Source organism: Lygodium microphyllum, chromosome 30 (genome assembly GCF_053477565.2).
Source record: "Lygodium microphyllum isolate KBCC chromosome 30, Lygodium_microphyllum_v1.1.10, whole genome shotgun sequence".
NCBI lineage: Eukaryota > Viridiplantae > Streptophyta > Polypodiopsida > Schizaeales > Lygodiaceae > Lygodium > Lygodium microphyllum.
In genome coordinates this window covers 78,917,296-78,942,755 of record NC_141164.1, presented here as the reverse complement: position 1 = coordinate 78,942,755, position 25,460 = coordinate 78,917,296, and the positions used below count along the sequence as shown (strand labels likewise).

General features: G+C 41.1%; 1 protein-coding gene across 1 annotated transcript; it reads left to right on the top strand.

The window, feature by feature from the left end:
* Positions 1-9,483: 9,483 nt before the first annotated feature.
* On the top strand, positions 9,484-12,301 carry LOC148010018 (uncharacterized). Its single transcript, XM_087673264.1, has 3 exons — positions 9,484-9,651; positions 9,728-9,849; positions 11,777-12,301. The coding sequence occupies exons 1-3, from the start codon at positions 9,538-9,540 to the stop codon at positions 12,081-12,083; spliced, it is 543 nt and encodes a 180-aa protein (XP_087529390.1). The 5' UTR covers positions 9,484-9,537; the 3' UTR covers positions 12,084-12,301.
* The last annotated feature ends 13,159 nt before the right edge of the window (positions 12,302-25,460 follow it).

The window sequence follows — 25,460 nt, the reverse complement described above, 5'->3', positions numbered from 1 at the left end:
TAAGAAATTAAAGATAATCATTCATTAATGAAAGCTTATAGATAACATGGTTCCCTAGCAAAATGCTATCGAGAAAGAGGATGAGCTAAAATCAAGATGTTTAATAATATTTTGATCTAGTAGCATGGCCATTGGTACTTGTTGGGAGGGCATTGCTGACAAGTGATGGTGTTGAAGGCGATTGAATATTTACTAGAAAGCATGTCATGTAATGGTTTCAAGTCTAGGAAATAGAAGGATTGCATGGGTCTCTCATTTGAGACATTAGTGATTATAGATATTTATCTTGTATGATTTTTCTTTCCCATATTTCCCTTTGTGTGTGTATGTGTTTGTGCATGCATGATGAAAGTATATGAATCCCATGTGAACAATAGTGCTCTCTCAACTTGAAATTAGGTAGTAATATGTGGACTTACAAGTGAAATTTGGTGTAAAGTATTAAATGAAAGAAGACATTACAAGATGAGAAGCTAAGACCTCTATATCTAAAGTAGCTGAATGTATGACATCTACATATAGAAGATTAATGAAAAGAGAAATGCATGTATTCATCCTACCAATTGGTAAAATAACATTAAATTTAATGAAAAAATCCAAGACTCCAAAAGGACATGAAAACCTTAAAACTTAAAAGTTTCAATGTTTGCCTCACAAAAACTAGATCCTATGTGAACATTAAGTGTCCAATTTACTAAATAAGAGGCACGTGTTGCTAATGTTCCCTTTTTACAATAAGGAAAAAGAATTAGTATAGACCATTGGAAGGAAATAATCAGATTTCAATGGCTGATGTCCACATGTAAGAGCATCAAATATTTAAAATCGTCAACATTTGAAGATAAGTGAAAAGAGGTGGTTATAGCCACTTATGTAGTAAGTTCACAATAAAAGACCATGGAGAAAAAATGCAAAAGGAAACTAGAAAAACCTTACTAATCTTGGTTTTTGCCTTAAAACCAATGGAATCTTATCATGAAAGTGGTTCAGGACTAATCTCGATTAGCCTTTATGGCTTTGGACAAATAGAGGCATGGATTGTTCATCTCTTAACTTTATCGCGAGCAACAAATAATTATTTCTTCAAACATAGTTATGAAATCATGTTACCCTTTTATAGAACTAAAGTTTATGAATTGATGATGTTAGAAGTCACCATTTTGTATGACAAAAGTTCATGGATTGGTGACGCTAGGACCTACCATTTTACATGACTAACCATAAATTGTTGGGCAATGTTTCTTCTATAGAGGTTTTGGTGATCATCAATCCACGACATTTATAGGTGCAAAAGGGCAATTGCCATTATCAACATGGACATGCTCATTCTAAGTTTTGGCAATCATCAATCCATGGACTTTAGTCATGGAAAAGGGAACCACAATTATGTTTGAACAAATATTGCACCATTTTCTATTAAGGGGTTCTATTGAACCATTTAATCTACGCCTTATCAAAGGAACAAAAAAGTCACATATAGAGAGGTTGCAAGATTCATGAGAAGAATTGCAAGGAGTTTGTTGGATTCATTGGCTTGCCCATTGCTCCACAATAAAATATTAACATATAAGTGGAATGTGGATTATCCATCAATGCTTATTCAATGTTTTGTGATGTAATTATCCTTTTGGATTTTCTTCATGCCATGCCTTTGTATCATTTGATTGGAGGGTACTTTCATGGGATTTAATGTCTCTAAGATAAGCATGAAGTTAAAAAAGGAGAAACCAACTTAGAGAAGCCAAACAGTGCACAAAAGCGCTCTAATCTTCGTATAGCACTGAATTATAAATTTTACAAAAAAGAAGGTGCAAAGGGTAGCTGCATTGTTAGGCGTTTTGAAGATTTAGTTTTGTGTTTGGTTTGCAGATGCAGCTGCCCCTTTATTAGATGTGTGCACATCAATTATCTCCAATTGAAACTCCCGGAATCATCGTATGTGTTCTATGGACAAGCGACACTTTTGTTTGATTGCTAGCTTGCATTGAGAGCAAGGACACGGGACACACTAATTAAGATACGTCTCGCGATCTTGAACATCATGACCATCATCATTTTCCATTTTGTCTACGTTATTACAAACGATTGGTTTTTGTTCTCATTCTCTTTTTCTTTCTTAATTTGTTTGAGAATGTCAAACAGTAATGATTACCCTCAGCAAATGCTCACTGTCTGCAATTTACAGCTTGTTATAATAAATCACAACAGTAGGTAAAAGAAACCAAAAGCGAAGCTATCACTAATACATGACCAAGTACAATTGCCAGGAAGCAAATACACATCTAACAATGAGTGAAAAAGAGCAATGGGCACCAAGAACTATCAACCAAGCAAGGTGTTAGACAAGATACATCTCGTAGACATAAAAGTCGTGCATGTAACAAGTCTCGTGGTAACAAAAGAGACCAAGCACAAGCACAAGTGATAGAGCAGTGTAAGTAAAGCTCAATATAGAGCCATTCCAGATGCATACATAACTAACAACACCATGACAGAGATAGGTGTCTGCCCAAGAGTAGTGCCAGATCAGCCCACTAAGCATGAATTGCATACATGAAGCACAGAGAGAGCAGATACATGTCAATGTCCCACAATCTCAAGCTTAGCTACAAAGTCAAAGCTCTATGTACATCCAAATAGGCCAGGATCTCCCATTGGAAGGAAAGTTAGATGTAAACGGAGCAAGCATTGCTCAAATATATCAAGTATATATCATTAGACATTTGACATCCAAGTAGGATACATTCGGAGCATAAATCCCAAAGTAGCTTAAGCCCATAAAGAATAAAGCACTGAAGCTTCCAAAGTCGAGTAGCTAGCAACCAAATAGAGCGTCCAAGATCTCCAAAATGCTTAAATGCAATCACAGATGAAGCCCCAAATGTTGACTAGACATAGACATTCCAAGTAGCATCCATTTCTAACATAAGCATCAAAGCGTGAAGCCTAGATGTCAAGCATAGACAATAGGCATAAACTATCACAAAGAATGCCAACTGTAGTCCAATGCTAGTTAGCGTAGACCAAAACAGAGCTTAATCACTTTTAAAAGCATTCCGAAACCAAAACAAAGCATTTTCCAACCTCCATATACATCTATATGGTCAAATGAATCACCCGTAAATAAGCAATAGGTAGAGCATACATTGACCAAATAGGCTTTAGCCCTAGTTACTACAACAGTAAATTTACTGTCAAAGCTAAGTAAATCAGTCCTCAAATCAAGCTCAAAGCCACTTCAAATCATGGGCATATGATATAGTAGTGCACTAGCATCATGGTACACATCAATAGTGCATATATAGAACACCCGAATCATACCCAGGAGCAATAGGCATATAAAATTCCTATTAAAAGAGATATACAACAGTGAATACATTGTCAAACCAAGCTATTTTAGTACCAAAATCATCTCTAAATCCAACCCATAACACGGGCATAGCATTCTCGCATAAGTGGGTATCATAAGACCAACAAAGCTGATCATAGAAACAACAAACATGGTATTGCCCTATTTTATGATAGTTTGTGGACTGTTATAAGAGTCCAAAATTGAAGCTTAATGCTCAAATCGAATGCCAAGAGTGGAAGGATCAATGCCAAGCATCAAAACCAAGTGCATAAGTGCTTGTATAATTGTCCAATGAAGAAGATATGTTTGTGGGAGCTTTCGCTCAACCGCCAAGACCCACGGACCGCTTATTGTTTCAAGCGTTCCAAGCCGAGCACTAATGGATACCTCTCACATAGCCGACGCGCCATCCATATCTATGGGTGTAGTGAGCTTACCTCCATGCCAATCGAGTTACCTCCTCTCCCGCGCACTCCAGTAGCTCCACGATCCAAGTGCAAGCTTCAAGCAAGCTCCCTCCTCAAGCTCCACGCTTCAGGCTCGATAGCCATGAGCAAGAGAAGAGAAGAGAAGAGAAGAGAATAAGAGAGGAGAAGATGGAGAGCTTCTCCTCCTCAGTCCCTCGCCCTCACATACTCACTCCCTCACACTCTCACTCCCTCTCTCAAGCACAAGCTCAAGCAAGCAAGAAGAAGAAGAAGAAGAAGAAGAAGAAGAAGAGAGCCACTTTTGGCCACACACAAGAATGAGCTTCTCATTCACTTTTCAACTTTATATACAAAACCCTAAATCCCTTTTGGGCGGTCATCCCCTTATCCCCTTTTTTACATGGCCGGCCGTAGCCTAGGCTCTTTTTCCCATTGTCCTTCTATCTTCCTAGCTTATTTTCCACCGCATGTCTACATTTACAAATTGCACGGGTAAGGAGCCCGGTGCTCCTTAAATTAAATCATGATGCACTTGCGCTCTTTTACAAAAGTATTGACTTGCGCTTTTCCTTGTGTGTCTTTTTCCCTTATTTAGAACTTTTATTGCGCTTCTTGTGTTTCTAGATTTTTCTTGGCGCGCCTTCGTCTTCCGTTTCACTTTTCCTTGGCCTTTGTCCTTTGCTTTAGCTTTTCCAGATTTTCCACCTTGTTCGTCTGACGGTTAACAATGTTGTAGGAGATGAAATACATGAGTTGTTGCTATAAAAGGGCATGTTCCATGCAATGTGATGCTGCACCAGTAGGGTGAGGGCTATGGGGGGCTGTTCCAACTTGCTTAAGAAGACTCAAAGAGTGCCCAAGAAGAATGCAACCGATAGGAAGCTCGAACAGAGTGGCTATGGCTACCAACAAAGAGATGATTGTTGTAGGTATTCAAATGGAAGCTAAGGGTGTGCTAAACCAAGCTTGAGCTCATGAAGAAGAATGCTCTAATACCAGTTCAAGGGAGGTGAGCCTTGAAGTGGAAGCATGAGCGGGAGCAAGAGCTATGGTGGAAGGGGCAGAAGCGAGAGAGAGAGAGAGAGAGAGAGAGAGAGAGAGAGAGAGAGAGAGAGAGAGAGAGAGAGTCCAAATGTGGGAACTCCAACAATCACAATGTGTGACAAGCCTTCCCTTTATTCAAATGTCACTAAAATAATAAAGAATGAAGTGACAATGATGGGTGCCTGCCGCCTGCAGTGTGCATGCATGGGTATTGTCAGTGTAGTAATACAGGGGTGGCCAAACAAAGGTTCCTTTACCCCCAACAATACTCTCAAATTAGATACTTTCGTTGGCCTTGGTTGGCCAGCTCCATCCCTAATCCCCTAGCCCCTTTATTCATTCCCCCCATACTTTCTCAGGTACATAAAGGGCATGACACACCTAGGGAGCATGCCTTGGCTATGGTTAAGCTTGTCACCCTGAGTTACTTGCACATTTTGTTCTCTATATCACATCAATGCCACCAACAAAGCTAGGTGGAAAAGCACTAGAAGAGGAGACCATTCTCTTCAATCTCACTAGAAGCAACTATAGCGAGTGAAGTCCCTTATTCTCAGGTCATACATATGATGCATCTTATCCAACATACTAATGGTGTCTTTAAAATCTTCTTCTTTTTTGCAAGTAGTAGCATTTTTCCCTTCTCTTCATAAACAGCACCACCATGAGGAGCGAGAATGGCTATCTTCTAACTAAGTAATACCTAAGTATTCACGCATTCTCACATAATATCTGCACAACAATCTATGCACAAGACTTTAAGTTCATTTGGGGTTCAAACTATCTCTCAAACCAACAAAATATATCTTGTGTACAATAAGAAGACTAGCACTTTCCCCTAGGAAGTGATTGTATGAGAGGTTTTTATTGTAGGTATTGAAGATCCCAAGGAGTAATGCACCATCAGCTCATCTTTAAGTTTTTCTCCTCCCAACCTAGTATTGCTTCCTTTTGGCCTGCCAATAGGAACTCATTGGGAGAATGATCACCATCAACACCACGAGGAGAATCCCAAGAATACTCTGAACTTTAGCAACAAGATCACCTACCGCCACTACAACCACAACTTACCTTACACCAATAAGCTTTTGTTATTAATAGTCTAAAGGACTCCTCCAAGGATGACATGCAACGGTCTTAGTATTCACCTCTTTGGTGTGAGCTAAAGTATGTCACCTATGATGTAGGCAATGTGCAAGTAATCACAAAGGAGCCTAATTTTTGGATTATTAGCCATAACATAATGTGCATAAAGCACTTCCGTATTTGAATTGCCTATTCTAATATTACAAATTGTATGGGATCAACCCTAACCCTAACCCTAAAAAGTTGTATAAAAAAGTTGAAAGAGAATGGAATCACAAAGGAGCCTAATTTTTGGATTATTCGCTAGAACATAATGTGCATAAAGCACTTGCATATTTGAAGCCTATTCTAATATTACAAATTGTATGGAATCAACCCTAACCCTAACCCTAAAAAGTTGTATAAAAAAGTTGAAAGAGAATGGAAAAGGCTATTCATGTGTGTACAAACTTCTAGTACTTGTTGTCTTGCTTTTGCCCTGAGAAAGTGTGAGATTGAAGGAAAGAGAGTGAGAGTGTGAGGTGAGGGACCAAGGGAGTGAAGCCTCTTTCCTCTCACAAGTACTCTCTCATGCCTTGGCCATGCTTTCTCCTTGCATAACAAAGGCCGTGGAGGGTTGAGGAGTGAAGGAGCACTCACTTGAGTCATGGAGCTTGCATGTGCAATCTTCATGATTGAAGGTATACTTTGCAATGCTCAATATAATGGATCTCAATCTATGTACAAGTGGCTAGGTGAGAGCTAGCCCAAGGGTTTCATGCGTCAAAGTTCTCAAAATAATAGGAGTGTGTCCAATGGTCCCAAAACATTAAGCACATGCTGTCAAATACCCTTCTATACCTCCATTCATTGCATTAGTTGCATGTGCCTTTCGTCCTCTATTTGTATGCAATCTACAGAGCTAAGGGAGAGAGAGAGAGAGAGAGAGAGAGAGAGAGAGAGAGAGAGAGAGAGAGAGAGAGAGAGAGAGAGAGAGAGAGAGAGAGAGAGAGAGTGTGTGTGTGTGTGTGACTCCATCCGCAATGGAAATTGCTGTTGAGATCCATTGTTTGCTCTATTGGCCAATTGTCCTTTTCTCAATGCTCACTATGTTGGCTTGTTGTGCTGGTCTGCTACACTTGCCCTCGGATCTGCTATACTTGCACCTTCTATCCCACTTTGGCTGTCCTCTAACACAAATGATCTAAATGGAACAGTGACACACAATCTTTTCTCATAAAACATAAATCCATTAGAATAAGACAAAGAATCAATTGGAATTCAGTTATTAGTAACTAATTTATTCACATCAGCTTGAAAACTGGGGTATTGGTCATATGTATCTTTCATAGGGGAAACATAATCAAAAGATAGAACGGAAATATTATGGATACTTGGTCTTCTACTTAAGGCATCGACAATAATATTCTCTTATCCGGGTTGATATTGGATAAGTGAAAACTTTGAATGAAAGCATGCCATTTAATATGACGGTCAGAGATTTGTGGTTGACTAAGGAGATGTTTAATATTTTGTCGGTTTTAATCATGAATTCAAATCCCATTAGATAGTGTTTCCATTGACGTAAGACATATACTATAGCTAACAATTCCAATGTGCATGCTACACCCTCTGCTCATTGTTTTGGCCTCATTGAACCCCCTTGCCCCCCCCCCCCCCCCACCCCCCCCCCCCCAAACACACACACACACGCACATGCACATGCACATGCACACGCAAGCACACATGCACGTATGCACACACACACATGACCTCTTTGTGCCTCCATCCACAATGGCAATTGCTACTGGGGTCCATTGTTTGCTCTACTAGCCAGTTGTCCTTTGTCTCGATGCTCATTATGTTGGCTTGTTGTGTTATGCCTACCCTTGGACTTGTTGTAGCTGTGCCTTTTATCCCACTATGACTTCCCTCTATCCCATTATGCATGCTGCACCCTTGGCTGCCTCATTGAACCTCACACACACACACACACACACACACACACACACACACACACACACATAGAGAGAGTAGAAGCACTCACTTGAGTCATGGAGCTTGCATGTGCGACCTTCACGATTAGAGGTATGATTTGCAATGCTCAATACAATGGATCTCGATCTATGTGCGAGTGGCTAAGCTAGCCCAATGATTTTGTGCGTTTGGAGCTCCTAAAATAATAAGAGTATATCCAATGGTCCCAAGATGTTAAGCACATGTTGTCGAACACCCTTTTGCAACCTCCATTTGTTGCGTTAGTTACTTGTGACCTTCGTTCTCTATTTGTTTGATCTAGAGAGAGAGAGAGAGAGAGAGAGAGAGAGAGAGAGAGAGAGAGAGAGAGAGAGAGAGAGAAGCATTGAATTTGTTAGCTAGCAATAAAGGGGGAAAATTTTGAAATGATAGGTTGGAAGTTGGTGTAGGTTTAGGAGGCCCTCTAGAGGTTTGGGACCTCCTGAGCTTATAACCAAAATAATATAATATAGATATTCCGGTGCTACTTGCTATTCTCCAAAGATAGATAGAGAGAGAGAGACACGTGTTCAAGAATGGGGCTACTAGTGCCTTGCCTGGCCCCTCTACACCTTCCTCCATTGCACTAGCTACTTGCAACCTACGTCCTCTGCTAGTCCGCGACCTACAGAGCTAGGGAGAGAGAGAGAGAGAGAGAGAGAGAGAGAGAGAGAGAGAGAGAGAGAGAGAGAGAGAGAGAGAGAGAGAGAGACGCTCTTTGCCTTCAACCACAATGGCAGTTGCTACTGGTCCGCCTCTTCTATTGGCCAGTTGCCCTTTGTTCTAATGCCCACTATGTTGCTGCCTTTTGACTTGCTGTACCTATACCCTCTATCCCACTGCAACTGTCCTTGTCCCACTATGCATGCTGCACCCTCTGCTCATTGTACTGGCCTCAATGAGAGAGAGAGAGAGAGAGAGAGAGAGAGAGAGAGCTCTTTGCTTGGATGCATATTAAGAGAGAGGGAGTGGCCACTATCACTCTCTCTCGCACTCATTTCTATTAAGCACACACACACACACACACACACACACATACACACACACACACATATATAGAGCATTGAATTTGTTAGCGAAATATAAAAAGGGGGGATTTTGAAATGATAGGTTTGGAAGATGGGATAGGTTCAGGACTTTCCGAGCCTACAACCAAAATAATATAGTATAGATATTTTCTCTCTTCAAGGCCCTCCTCTTTCTATAGAAGTTTACTATACATGTCAACTATTGTTGATAGCCCCCCTCTCACTCACCCACACACTCTCTCTCCCTTTGCCCTATACGACTATTCTCTCACCTAAAACAATCCCTCTCTCCTAGCCAATGCAAGTGGGGTCCACACCTAGTCTTATATTACTTCATTCGGACAAGTGTGCAAGTGCAAGAGGACATTGGAGGGTGAACCTGTTTCTCCAGTGAATATGTGTTAATAGCCCTAAGTCACCCGCCCTAAGTCCTACAAAATGTTTCCTGCATCCCTTTCGTTCTTGGGCGTGGTGATCATGTGCCGGTCAGTTTTGCCCCCCATGGGACACTTTTTGGGCCGCGTCCTTTGCTTTGACACATCAGCGTTACGCCCCTGCATCTTTTCATCGTCCGCCTGGTTTGTGAACCCGGCCTACGCTAGCGATGGCAGGGGCTCCTGACGAAGAGGAGCCGTGGGATCTGGGGGACGACCTAGAGGCGTCCTCCTCAGGCGACCTGCAGAGGGAATGGAGCTCACGGAGAACGCATTTCCACACCGTATCCTCGTCTTCCTTCTTTTTCATTTGTTTGCTGTTTTTATCTCCCGAAGCCTTTCCCCTAACAACACAGAAAGCTCGGCTACAGAGATGGCATTGAGGCTGGGAAGAACTCAGCCGTCCAGGAAGCATTCGAGGCTGGATATGGCGATGGCGTGAAGGCCGGCTATAGATGTGGCATGACCAGAGGCTGGACTAGGTGCGTTGCATCCGGCAGAGAAAATTTTCATATCATCATCCAGTCTCTCACACACACACACACACACACACACAGAGGCCAATCATGGCTGCAGACAATCATCGTCATGCTACGAGAGAGAGGACAATCATGGGTGTAGACAATCGTCGTTATGATATACCTGAAATCATGGCGGTTGTTGGGCAGATCTTTGTACGTAGAGCCGGTAGTCGTCCAGTTTGTTAGTTTTCTTCCGAGGAAAATATCTAACTGTGGATTAGACAAGGGAAAGAGTCCTACGAAGTTTAGTCTGGGCTCTTCCCTACTGGAAGACTCGCTTGGTCCTCCTCGAAGATGGTTGTGGAGGGTCCTGGTGCAATCAAGCTCCACCATTTATTCAGCTTATGAGCTATCTTAGCTGCCCATAGTAGGTTGATGTGTAGACTTTCCACTCGCACTCATACACTGAAAATACAGCCTTGTTGACATGCCCAATTTTGCTTTTCAGATACGTGTGGCTCAGTTCAGCCCTTCACTGCTTTGATACCATGTCAAAGTGCAGCATTGTGGAAGTGGATGCACGGGCCAAGTGACAAGTGCCGTTCCTCTCAATTGACTTCAGCTCTTGCTCCATCGCGCTCTGCTAAACTAATGATCATGTTGTAAAGCCTCCTTCAGAGAAGTGGGCTCCCGATCTTGCATGGCATGAGTCATCAAACAGCAATTGGTGTACACAAGCTCGGTGTGGTGTGCTTGGTTCCTCCAAGAACGTTGTGGGTCATCTTGCGGTTGCCATTCCTCAGGGATCCCTTGAATTCTTGCATCATGAAGAGTGTCACGAGCCTGAGGAGGAGGAGGTTGGATCTCTCCTTCTAGCTCTCTATTTGCTAAATTCTGCGGAAGGTCCATTGACTGGTGGGGCTTAACTGGTGAGTCTGGTGGCTTAGAAATAAGCTTCTCATTTGAATAAGAATCCTCAAGAGCACAGGCTCGAGAGGGATAGTCGCTAGCACCCAGCTATCACCGCGATCTCCAAGAAGAGGGCATTCCTCACCCTCATTGAGGCTGGAACTTCCACGGACTGAATATCACGATTCATACTCAGCTCCCATTGTTGCCAATGATTGGCTGCCATCATCTTCAGGCGGTTGCATTGCTGCATTTACCAGTTCCAGCCCGAGAGACTATTGCACATTGGTTTCCAGCCTGCTGCGCTTCCACTTTTAGCCTCATCTCAGCTCGAACTGGTGGCTACAGCACTGGAGATCCATCTTCGGTGGACGTCACATTCTGACTACTCCCTTAGCCTGCTCCTAGGAGAGCCATTAGTTGTTGGGCCATTTTATTAGTAAATTCCAACCTTATGCTGCAGTCAAAGAGCTTGTTTCAGCAGCTCGCAATAGCTATACAAGTTCGGCAAAATCAGAGAAACAACTGCCAAATATTCTTAATGTGAAACTGATTTTAGATCCTTTAAGTGTGAGGGTAGTTCAAAGGAGTCACTTCTGGTTATAATAGAAAAATAACCCTCTATGTTGAGGAGATCAGGTGGTGGCATAGTTTTGTGACCGAGGAGGCCCTTTCAATATGGATGCTATTGGAAGCAGAGAGGTAACATAACTGGATGTATGTGTGTCATGATATGGGTGTTTTAAAGTTTTAGCGTTGTAAACACTGTATTCATGTGTTTCAAATGAGGCCAAAGCATTGATGTATGTTGCTATGAACTGAATGCATGGCTATGCAATGTTTGGCTGCCACCTTTGTGTTTGTGTGTGTTCCATTTCTTCCAGGCCTTAAGAGGATTGTTAATCTTTGTAATTGGACTTCTTCACTACTTGAGGTTTGTCTAACTTTGATACTCAAGGTTTCAGTGATTGGTTTGTGATATTTTAGTTTTCACTTTCCAATATGTTATTATGAATTTGACAAGGAAATTTGTGTTTAGTGCTTTTACAGCGTTACCTGAATCAGCCCAGAGATTGCTCTTGGATGGGACTGCGAGCTTGAGAATTCAGCAATCACAAGCAGAATTGTCTGCAATTTCTTCGGATAAAGCACTGCGTCTTTTTTACAGTGGCATATGTAGAACACAGGTATTGGAGGATGGAAAAGAAAGAAGCCCAGAAAGCTTGTCTACTTTACCTGTGAACACTAGGGAGGATCACTATACAGCAGTTGTAGGTGCCAATCAAGTTGAAAATCTGCACATGGAAATCAAATCAGTTCTGAAGTCTTCTGGATTGGCATTGTAACATAAGTCCAGGTGATCAAAACTGGCAAAGGCTTTTTACTTAAAAGAAGCTGATAATAGCTTCATGGTGCAAGCTTTATATAGACATTCATTTGTGGCATGTTGATAGCAATATATTCACTCTGTTCTAATTCTGTATTACAATAATGAATTATTGGCCAGATGGTTGAGAAGCTCGCTTTCCAATTATCCAAACGATTAATACACAATGATGTAGATTCCAGTTTCTAACGGCTATGCTTAGTTTTGTTATTAATTTTACAGTTTCAATGCATTCTAGAATTTGAGCATCTGAAGGTGGATTGAGTTAGTGACAGTCTTATTGGAATACAAAGTTAAAAGCAAAGGGGCATGGGTTATAGATTTGTTTTAGTCAGCAGACAAACATGGCTGTGTTTTAGTGCCTCAAACCTTACATTCCTCACTGTGAACTCCTGTGAATGACCCCTAGATCTTTTCCTGGCTTATCAAGCTTTCAATTAAATGAGAGGACCCTTGATACTGTCAGTAATGCAGAAATCTTGATCTTTCAGGAATGCATGCATGCCAGACAGAACACCAAAGTTTACAATGGTTTTCTGGAGCCATTTGGATAGCCAAGGAGACGTTAATGGTTATGCTTCATTTATGGCAGAAATCTCGATATTTCAGGGATGCACATATGCAAGACAGTACAACAAAGTTCACAGTGGCTTTCTGGAGCCATTTGGATAGCCAGCGAGACATTAATAGTTACCTTCTAATGATGTCAACACTGAAAGCAAAGTTTGACTATAAGGGACAATGTTGAGCGAGGCATTTGATTAGTCCTCACATATGGCAACTGAAGTTCTTTATGTATTGGATTCGGGCTTCAACCTTCTATCCATTTGTGGTCTCACTCAACTTTTCTCTTGATACTATTTTCACAAAAGAGGAGGTCAGCATAGAGGATGCTTAATCTAGTGATACTCTTTGGACTGATCATCATTAAGCGGGTGGGATATACAAACTCATTGCCATAGCAACCCATTCTTCTTTTGGTTTGGGGCTGTTGTGGCATGCCTGATATGGTAATCTCAATTTGGAGTCTCTTTGACAGGCTAGCCATCAATGTTTAGTAGAGGGGTTACTAAACTTTTCCACTCTGATTCCATTGTTTCGCCCTAGTTTGTGTCAGGGGAAAGCAACATAGGGCAACTATGGCCAAACAAAGGCATCAATGTTTAATAGAGGGGTTACTAAACTTTTCCACTCTGATTCCATTGTTTCGCCCTAGTTTGTGTTAGGGGAAAGCAAAATAGGGCAACTATGGCCAAACAGAGTTCATGTCAGGCTACTACCCATTTGGAGCTTGCCCATGCATATTTTTGCAGCCTCATGCACACTTCTTTGTTTGAAAGGCCCATTTATTTGATGCAGATTGCTTTTTTGAGATATATTAGGCCTTTCTTCTTGAACCTCAAAGGAGGCTTCATCTTCTTATTCTGAGTGGAAGGTAGTGGTGGGGAATTAGTCCATCTTCAAGTTTTGAGGTGTTATAGCTGATCAAGGCAAGTTTCACTCCTTGAAACTTGGTAGGTTTTATAGGCAACATGACTTTCATATAGAGTTTGCCAGTACAATTATGCCTTTGGAGAATTGTGTGGTGGAGAGAGAATCATGCCATGCTAGAGATGGTTAAGTCCATGCTTGAGCCTCAAGTAAGCACTTGGGACTTGGTAGCATACCATACTAGAGATGGATAGAGTAGACATGGATGTAGTTTGCAAAAGGCTGTCTATGGCTTGAAGTAAGAACCATAGTTGCCAAGGGTTTTTGGAAGGGGAGGTATGAAATGAGCTTTATAGGTTTCATACAAGTTTCACAAAATGTTTCATTCGAGATATAAAAAGTATGAACGTTCTATATACATATATTGTATGTGATGTAGGAACACAATTTGATATCATTCATTATTCTATACAATGCAAATGAACATTTAACATAGCATTAATATCTTCATGCATCACCCATATCCAATATTAACTTTAGCTATAAAAGGAGCCATTAATATATGCAATCATCATGGATAACAACTCAAAACAAAACTTTGGTAATCAATGCCAATATCCATATTAATGTGTTAAGTAAATCCATGATAAATGTTGATTACAAAAGTTTGAAGACATTTAGGGTATGGCATTTGTGAAAGTTTAAAATAGGTGTTTCATATGTTTATGAAATGCCTAGGTATAAAATGAGTTTTCTAGCCTTATGAAATGAGTTTCTTGGCAACTATGGTAAGGTCCTAGAGCTTGGTATCAATGAATAGACTATTTCTTTCTTTATCGTGGCTTTATGAGATTGAATCATGACCTCAACGTCTAATTTTGATTTGGGGCTAGATAGTGCATTTGCAATACTCAACGTTTAATTTTGGTTGGAGGCTAGATAGTGCATTTGCGACAGTCTTATGTTAATGATCATATTTTGATAGATACCCATATAGAGGAGATGAAGCATGTGCAAGAGGTACTTTCCTTTGAATTTGATATGATAGACCTTGAGATTCTCGATTTATTTTTTCTACCTCCTTGAGATGCGCATTCCATTCGGATTGATGCTTATAAGACCGTCTCATCCCCCGTGTAATCTAAACCCAAACTCTCTTTTAATGGTGATATAGAGTTGGCTATGATGTCCTGCTATCTAGTTGTTAGATCCTTGATATGGCTCATTCATACTCGATTGAGCATCTCTTGTGTCAGGACTCTTCTTTATCTGATTCATGAAGAATCCTAAGTGAGAAGAGATCTAACTAGCCCTCCACCAAATGACTAGAGTAAAGCTAACTAACTTGAGTCCCTAGTGTACCTACTTTTAAATGTCAACACACACACACACACACACACACACACACACACACACACAAGTGGCACTTATTAAAGTGTCCATACTACACATTACATGGGCAGTGTTCAAAATTGACAAATTCTAACATCCCTCTACAATGCCAATGTGATGAAGTACAAGGATGATCAATCACCAAAGGGAAATTAGTTTGAGAACTTCTAAAAAGCCTCAAACTTCTCGTGTGGTAGTGCCTTGGGCAAAATGTTTGCAACATTTCCCTATGTGGGTATATACATTGTTGATCTCTCCTACATATCATCTCTTTGTGACACAATAGTAATGCACCTCAATGTGTTTTGTGTGAGCATGAAACTCATGATTTTGTACTATTGTAATAGCACTTTGATTGTTAGAAAGAATACGTATAGGACTCTCTAATGGTAAATGTAAATTAGCCAACAATATGCGCAGCCATACATATTCCACAATTGTTGTGAAGGCTACCTTGTACTCAGCCTCACAAGACGAGGTAGCTAGTGTAGGATGTTTCTTGCTTAGCCATGAAATGTATAAGCATCCTAGAAAGAAATAATGTCCATTACTAGACTGCCTAGTGTCTACATTACCAGCCCAATTTGAATTACTATAAGCATGTAACCCAAAATATATCCTCACATGCATGAGGAGGCAGGGTTTCCATTGGAGGCAATGTATCTACCATGTGACCTTAGAAGGGTCACTAAACTCCCAAAACTCATATGTCCATAGCGGGTATGCCATAGCTCCGCATTTTGCATTGCGGGCGAAAGAGTAGTAACTGCTAGAGCATCATGAGGCTATCTATCACAGGTATCCAACAAAAACAGAGCCTTGTATAGAGTGTCGGACAGCTTGAGTGCACAATCCATCTCTTTGTCTCTATCAATGCATTTGTCATCCTCAAAGATGAGCTAAAAGCCATCCTTATTAAAATAAAAGATAGACAACAAATTCTTTGCCAAGGACAAACAAGACATCTAGAAGCATGAAATTAGAACCATCTACAGCAGTAACGATGACTATACCAATGCCACATACATCATAATTGATAGTATTCGCACATGTAGCATGCTTTCCAGTAGGGGATGAATGTGAAAAGGTAAACAAACACTTCCTAGAAGTGATGTGCTTTGACACCCCATTGTCAAAATACCATGTGTGCTACATTTCAACAACATTAAATGTTGAATTAGCTATCGAAGAATCAAAAATGTATGTGAGAAATGCATAGTCTGTTAGCAGAGTATTTGTCAGCTCATGTGTGAGTCTGAGCTTGATCTGGGCTGGGCATTTTTTATTAGGTATTTTAGGTATTTTTTGTTGTGGCATTTTATGCCAGTGGAGCATTTTATGCACCAGTCGGCCAGCATTAATGCTGTCCGACCAGCATTGTTGCTCCCCACTTTTTCAGCCTATTTATACTCAGTGGCTCCTCCTCAGTCAGTCACTTCATCTTCACCATCTGCAGACTCTGTGGAGAGAGGAGCCAGTGCCAGTGCCCACGCAGCCAGTGACTTACTGTTGTATGCGACTGTCTCGTGTTCAGATATATGGATTCCATTTCCCGTGCATACATCTGAGTTCTCATCTGTATCGTGTTCTTTCTTTTCTCTTTTTGTCTTGTGTTTCAGCAGTTTATTTCAGCACATGTTTATGCTTTCACCGCTGCTCCACTTCTGACATGGTATCAGTTTTCAGGATTTGTGTTTCTGCTGTGTTTTCTTGCTGATTTTAGGATTGTTTTGTACCCCTGCTGATCAGACGACTGCTGTTGCAGCCAGGCGACCTGTTTTGGGGCTGTTTTCAGCCTGCGTTTTTTGCAGTTTTGCCATCGCCTGCTGCCTCCGCACCCTCTGCTGCCTACGCACCCTCTGCTGCCTGCGTTTTTCATCTGCAGCTGCTGGCGACAGTTTTCTACCTGTTTTTCTCCAGTTTACAGCCTGCGTTTTGCTGATTCAGCATCTCTCGTGGCTGGGTGACTGTTACTTCAGGCCGTTTTCTCTGTTTTTGACAGTTTTTGACTGATTTTTTGACTTTCTGCAGCAGATTTTGTCTTCTATTGATCAGATTTTGGGTTATATTGCATGTGAACTCTCATTTTCTGCAGTCTGTGCTTGTGTTTTGGCTGTGTTTTCTCTCTAAATTCCATCTCTTCTCTACTTCTCTTCTTATCCTCTCCATATGGCTCCTCCGTGCACTTCCACTGATGATAAGTTACATGGACCTGATTATCTCACATGGAGTGCTGTCATGAAAGCTTGGTTTGTGCAGAAGCGGTTATGGTACATCGTCTATGGAGCTACTCCTCGTCCTCTCCGTCCTTTTCCTCTTTCTGAAGACTTTGATGAGGACAATCATGAGGAAGCGGTGCTCACATGGGACTCGGACGATGCCCGTGCTTACTCGGCGTTGCTTCGGTGTATTTCTAAAGCGGTCTTACCGGCGGTTACCTCCTGTAGGACATCTCCTGAAGTATGGCAGAAGTTGCAGCAGATGTACGAGGCACCTTCCACCATGCGGGCCATCACACTTTATGGCCAGCTCCAGCAGATGAAGTTTGAGCTGAAAGATACTATTCAGTCTTTTCTTCTTCGTGTTACGCAGGTACAGGACCAGCTTCGGCACATGCAATCTGCTCTTCCCGAGGTGCATCTTATCGGGACGGTCCTCTACAAGCTCCCCCTGGAGTTTGATGGAGTGGCCAATGCTTTGCGGGCGCAGACATCATCGACTCCTGTCAGTTTTACACATATGACCTCGATGCTTCTTGAGCATGAGGCATCCTTGAGATTACAGGGGCGGCTTCCGGCACATTATGGAGGTGAGGCTTATGTAGCTTCAGAGAGGGGTGACGGGAAGAAGAAGTTGAAGGCCCAGTGTTACCACTGTGGCAAGAAGGGACATTTGCGGAAGGACTGCAAGAAGTTAGCGGCTTCCAGGAAGAAGGAGCAGAAGACGAAGCGGGATGCTGACTCTACCGATGAGTCCTCTCCTTCATCAGACTCCGACTCCGATCCTCCGACCAAGGTGAAGTCCAAGGCGCGGAAGGGATCCTCTTCTTCGGATCGCGGAAAGGGCTTGGTGGCCCCTTCCTCGGCTGCTTTCTAGTGGTGGTGATGAGGTCATCCCTCACGACTCTCTTGTGCCAGAGAGGGAGTGTGAGCGGGTATTCAGATGGGGCAGCCGCGCCTCATCTATACTTTTATACAGGTGCACAGGTTCCAGAGAGGGACGTCCCTGATGCATCGACTTTAGTCTGGTGGAATCAAATCCTGGAGCTGGGATTGACATCCAGGTTCATGATGAGCTGGTCATCTGACAGAGAGCGGGAGGCTTTCGTCTGGAGCTCACATGAGGGGATACTTTGGTGGTCTGGCCAAAGGTGGGGAATCCATGGTCACCTATGTTCAGAGGCATTTTTGACAGGATGGTCTTGTATGCTACTGCGAGACATTGGTGATGGACACAGAGACATGCTATGATCTTCTCTATTTTCAGGTGTTTGGTACGATCGACATCGACATTAGGTTCTCTCCAAGGCACCTTGGTGGTGGCTTGATCACCCACTGCTTGGGTATCCATGGTTCTACTTGGTGGTTCTATGTTATATAGTTTCTGATCCCTTTTCATTGTACTATTGTATTGTATCAGATCACTCATGATCTGAGAGAGGGTGTTAGCAGAGTATTTGTCAGCTCATGTGTGAGTCTGAGCTTGATCTGGGCTGGGCATTTTTTATTAGGTATTTTAGGTATTTTTTGTTGTGGCATTTTATGCCAGTGGAGCATTTTATGCACCAGTCGGCCAGCATTAATGCTGTCCGACCAGCATTGTTGCTCCCCACTTTTTCAGCCTATTTATACTCAGTGGCTCCTCCTCAGTCAGTCACTTCATCTTCACCATCTGCAGACTCTGTGGAGAGAGGAGCCAGTGCCAGTGCCCACGCAGCCAGTGACTTACTGTTGTATGCGACTGTCTCGTGTTCAGATATATGGATTCCATTTCCCGTGCATACATCTGAGTTCTCATCTGTATCGTGTTCTTTCTTTTCTCTTTTTGTCTTGTGTTTCAGCAGTTTATTTCAGCACATGTTTATGCTTTCACCGCTGCTCCACTTCTGACATAGTCCTCCTCCACAAACTTGGTTGAAGTATCATCATTAGTAGATTTGTCGCGCGGCTGATGTCTCCTGGACAGCCAAATTGGAGTCCTTGTCTTTGGCCAATCTCTTCCTACATTCATAATATAGTGATTGGGCTTCTTGCAATAATGACATTTCTCCTTCTTCTTAGACTTTTTTGTGTCTTGAGAAACCTTATTTGATGGCTATCCAACATTACTTTTTGTTGACTTTTTACATTTTGCCTAACTTTTCCTTTGCCTTTGTACTTGGAAAGCATAGCCACATTACTGAACACAATGCAACATACTTTTGAGTTTGTTCCTCTTGTAGCAAGAGGCCTTCCAACTCCACAAATGTAAGGGTCCATTGCATCAAAGAAGTGCGAAACCAAGATGACTCAGAAAGAGAGCCCATTGTGATGTTTATCAATTCAGACCCCTGAATGACCTTATCAACATTGAGCAGTTGCTCATGCAAATCCTGTATGTGAGTAAGGTGATATGTCATACTTTCGCTCTCATCCATGTTCACGTTGGCTAGCTCTCTATGGAGATAGGATACACTCAAGTACATCCTAAGTTGATTTTGAGGTCCTCTAAAATCGAGTGTGCAGAATAATTGCCATTCTCACTAATAAGGCAATCAAACAAAGTGCATATGCATCCTTCGAGTCCCACTTTCTCTAATCCTCGATAGGAGCGGGAGGAGAGGCAACAGTAGAAGTAGCAGTAGCAACTTGTCTTTGAGCATTACGTTGAGGTGTAAGACCTCCTAGTTGCTTCAGATCACTTGTGACATAGTCCCACAAGTCCTTCACCACCACCACAAAAAGGTTATGAACCATAAAGCTCCACAACAAGTAGTTCCTACCATCAAATTTGTCCTCGTGAGCGAGGACACCAAGGATGTTGCTTTGATCATTATGCCCCTAATATGCCATGCTGTCAATAATGCACAAAAATTAGTAGCCAAATACTTCATAGTTGAAGTATAGTCTTGTTGGAGTACCAAAAATCCCCATGGGATTAAAATACAAGTATCAAACTACCACAAATATGCCAAAATGTGCCTAATGTCACAGAAGTTAGCACTTAACTTGTGTGAATAACAACAATGCATTGTTGTAGCACACATGTGCCTCAAAATCTGTACCCATAAAAGTATAATTTATTGCAATTTAATACTGATTCTCACCAAAATTTAGTAAAAATTCCCAAAATTTTCTATTCAATCTGACTGTAACAATAATTAAATGTTATAGGACTACTTGATTTTTGCCTTAGAATGTGTTTCGAGCAAAAGCCTCAAATTTCTTAATAAAATTTCAAAGAAATTGAAAATATTTATAACTTAAAGCTCAAATTTTTGTGAAAATATCACATTGGGATATGTGGCAATAGTGAATAACAGCTGGAATCTGCCTTATGACGTGCATTGGAGTCTTGGAAAATTTTTTATTGAATTTCTTGCATGAATCGAGATGAAATTGCACAATGTTGGGTTGTTGAGTGTCAATTTGCACGTTGGTGGTTGAAACAATAAAAAGCCCCAATTTTTGGATACATTGGGAAGTGTGTACAATGTATGGGACTCGGTAGCAGCTCAGAGTGCAACATGTAGGGACTGATGGTGGTGTGAGATGGGACATCAGATAGGTTGGTAGGCGGGGCAACAGATAATGACCAAAGGCAAGTGTAATGGGCAAGAGGCAGTGGCTTTGGGTGCAACGGTCGCAGTAGTTAGCATTGCAGAATCAATGGGTAATGGTGCCTCAAGTGGCACTAGCAATAAGCATTGGAATAGAGGCGCAAGGTGGCGTAGGCACAATGTCGGCATCCTGGGTGTGATGTGTTGGAGACATGTGGCACAACTTATGCGAGCATTCGATGGTGGCAAGGATAGGCGTAGCTAAGCAAAGCTGGAGCTGGTGAGGTTGTTGTTGGGTGGCATTGGATGGTGGGAAGAATGCTGAAACAACTTGGACATTCTTCTCCTTCTTCCTTGGGCTAAGAGTTGGTGGTAGTAGGACCTCAGGCAGAGTGGCATTGGCTAATAGTGGTGGCTGAATGGAACCTATGGGGTGTGGGTGACTCCACAGTGGGTGATTTTGCAAAATACATATTTAAATTAATGGACGTTTATGAGTTTAGAGTGCACTCGTATTAAATTAAGGTTAGGACAAAGTTTCAATCCATTTATTTATTTTGTAGCTGAAGATTGCTAGGTATTCACTTTTTCTGGTTTAATTTTATTATTTTCTAACAATTTTGAATGCTTCAGTTGATGTGTAGAGCATGCGGTGGTGGCATTGGGAAGCACTGGGCAATAGCGTGTATTCAAATTATCTAGAAGAAATTATCATTTTTGATGGGCGCGCATCTTATTATTAAAGGCGTGGTGCTAATATTTATTTAGGTATGCTTATTTATTGAAGTGCTTGATAAATATTTATTATTTTGTACGAGCATGAGCACACGGTTTAAATATTTCATTATTGGACATTGTATTTGGACACAGCCCGTCGACTCTTGGGCCGTCCAACCGCTTTATTCTTTATTTGAAAAAAAGTAAATACAAAAGCCAAAGCATGCTAATTGTAAAATAGGGCTATTTTTGAGCTTTGAGATGAATAAATTTATAAATACATGCCTTGTGAAGCGCTCACACAAGGCATGGGGGGAGATTGTACCCAATTGGTCTTTTTGCCTCATGTCGTGCAAGTCTATCTTCTTGATTTTTGAGCTTAAAGTAGAGTTCATTGTTCTTGGGGACCTTCCGATGCTCGCTATGTACGCATCTAGCATAGGATTTGCGCATCAGTGGTATCAGAGCGAAGCTGAGATCAAGGGCTTTCAATCGCTTACCATCATGTGTGAAGACGAAGCTCCTGGAGAATGAGTAGACTCTACAGTCAGTCTTGCGACAATCCATCAATACTAGCGTATTCCTGGTGGTGAATAGCCCCTTGCTGTGCTATCAGAATACGAAGAACCACACCTAGGAAGCGAAGGACCACCTTTGAAGATCCTTCGTAAGACTTTGGTATAATAGAGAATAGAGAAGAAACTTTCATTAAGTTTGAGTTTATTAAGCTTAAAAATCTTAAGCTTTTCCAAAACTCGACGTCGATAGCGGCAGCATGTACTCCTTGGCGACGACTTCAGCATCAACGTTCTCTCGTCCTGTAGATTGATGATTTGTATAAGCTTTAATTAAAAAGCTTAAGACTAAGCTTTATTAAAGCTTAAGAGTTTCATTAATAATCTCCTTCTTAGCAACTGCTCACACTGAGTTAATTCCAAACTCGTTTCCAACTTCCCTGCAAGCCCCTATTCATACCTGCACTCTGACTGAGATAGTTTCCAACGAGCAAACTGACACACACAGTATATTTTCTGCTTGGAAGAAGGATTTCATCAATTTTCATACCCACAAAAAGAAGAAAGATCGCAAAAAGCCATTTAAAAAAAAAAGAAGCAAGCCTTGTAAACCCAACTTTGAGAACGCTCATCCCGCTAACAAGATTTCGAGTGTGTGAAGTTGTTTGAAATTTTGCAGGATGACCGATCAAAATATGGAAGATTTTATGGCCGAAGGTGATTTACCGGAACCAATGATGGAGCAAAAACTGGACCTAATTATGATACAGCTTCAAGAGGAATGAAGAGCACATCAAACTTTGCAAGCTCAACTAGCCACTCTTCAATGATCTACTGATGAAAAAGATGGACCACAACCCAAAGATGTTATATGACGTACGATCGATGGGACACTCGAAGCACAATCTATTAGAAAAGAAACCAAGATAAGTAAAAGAAATTTCAAAATTTGTACTTTTAATGGGCTACGTGATGGAAGGACTGTTCTCGCTTTTATCAGTCAGTTTGATGATTATTTCCATGAAGAATAGTATGTTGAAAAAGACAAACTCAAGTGTGTCACTAACCATGTAGTGGACAAAGCATAGATATGGTGGACTGTTGTCCGCAAAAGTATTGATTGTCCTACTACTTGGGAGGATTTTCAAAATAAATTTTTACAAAATTTTCTTCCACCTCAATTCCATGAAAAAGCAATAAAACAGTGGGATCTTCTGCAAACAAAGAGATCGCGAGCCTATTTCATAATACATCGAGTATTTCTGGAATGCCTTATTGCAACTTTGAATGCTCGAAGATGTGCCGGAGGTGATCCACAAGCACAAGTTTATGTCTGGTTTGCTTGGTCACTTCTATGTAGAGGTGAATATGTTCAAGCCAATGACTCTTGAGGATGGGATTTCTTTCGCCCATGATGCTGAAGACAAAATTCGAGGATGAAAAAAGCAACCACAACAATTCCCAACTAACGGTAACTTCGGTACAAGCAATTCAATTCTAACTTTCGAGGATTCAATCAAAATCACTTTGTTCCATCTTCTCTCCATAAATCCTGGACACGACCCCCTGCTTTACTATCAAACACAAATCCAAACCCTAAGCCATCTTTCCAGCCAAATCCCAATATACCTAAACTCCCAGCTAATACCAATAATGTTTCCAAAGCCAAACCCATAGTTTGCTATCAGTGCCATCAACCTAGACATCTAGCGGTGAATTGTCAATCCAAAAAGGCAACTGTTCCCATCAACTACTTGGGAGCGATTGAAGATGAAGACCATGAAGAAATGCCGGATTTCACAGAAGATGATGACGATATCGGTACTACTTCAGATACTCTACTAGGTATGCCAAGTTCTTATTCTTTATTAACGATGAAATGTCTTGTGCATGGTAGAGAAAAGATTGTTTTACATGATCACGGGAGCATACACAATTTTTTTTCTGCAAAATTGATCAAAGAATTGAATTTACATACTATTTCAACCCATTATCGCATCAAGGTTGCATTCTTAGGTATTAGATACAATGGAATACAAGAAGTTCATGACTTAGAAATTAAAATTGGCGATTATGTTGAGCGCACAAATTTCTTAATTGTGCCTTTGCAATCTAGTGACATTATCTTAGGAATTCCTTGGTATCATAAATATAGATTGTGTTTATGAGTCCAAGCTAATCTATCTTGGAACCTAATTCACTTGAGTGAAAGTCTGTGTCTAGTCATCAGTCTTCATGTCTATTGCTTACGAGTTCAAACCTCCATAGCTAAACTGTGTTTAAGATCCATGTTTGTCAACATGGTATCAGAGCCATGGTGAGCTCAGTTTAGCTCTTCCCCCTGCTCCTTCAACTCTCTTGAATCTCAGCTCAGTTCATAGCCATAGAAAGCCTTCAATCTTTAACTCTACTTTACTCAATCCACACTCTATCTTGAACTGCCATGGCTGTCTACTATACCTATTGATCTTGGAGGAGTCAATGTGAACAAACCAGAGCATCTTAGCTCTCGCTTCCTTCCTGACATTGTGAAAATACCCAAATCTGGAGCAGATTTTGCCTGTAGCACTTCGTACACTCTACGCTATAGATTATTTCACGCATTCAATGAAGATTCATTCTAATGGAAAATAAATCTCATTACATGGTACACACACTTTAGATAATTTTCCATTGCTTAGTCACACACATGTTAAATGTGCATTAAGAAAAGGTAGCAAATCATACCTAATATGGGTGAATGAAATTAAAGCTAAGAAAAATCAGATGCATCCTAGGCACACACAATTTCTTTCACAATGTAAAGATTGTTTTGATACTGACTTACCACATGGCTTACCACCTACACATCCTGAAGATCATTAAATAGAATTAATTCCAAGTTCTCAACTGCTATGTAAAGCACCTTATTGATATAATCAAATTGAATAGAAAGAAATTCAAATTCAAGTTGAAGAATTATTAACCCGAGGACTCATTAGGCCTAGCAAATCTCCTTTTGGTGCACCTGTCTTGTTAGTCAAGAAGAAAAATAACACCTATAGGATGTGCATTGATTATCGTGTCCTAAATAAGATCACGGTTAAGAATAGATATCCGATCCCTAGGGTAGATGATCTCATGGATAAGCTACAAGGGGCCACAATATTTAGCAAGATAGATCTTAAATCTGGATACCATAAAGTACGACTAGACACATATGATATTTTCAAAAACTGCATTTAGAACTCAATTTCGACATTATGAATTCCTTGTTATGCCATTTAGTTTAACTAATGCACCAGCCACATCCAGTCGTATGATGAATCACATATTTTTGAAGCATCAGCATTGTGCAATTGTTTTCTTTGATGACATATTGGTTTTAAGCAAGAATGAGAACGAGCATTATGAACATCTATCTTTGGTTTTCAAATTATTGAAAGAGAATCAATTATATGCTCATCCTGAAAAGAGTGAATTTTTCCAAACCCACATTGAATACTTAGGACATATTGTTTCATTTGATGGTATTAAAGTTGAT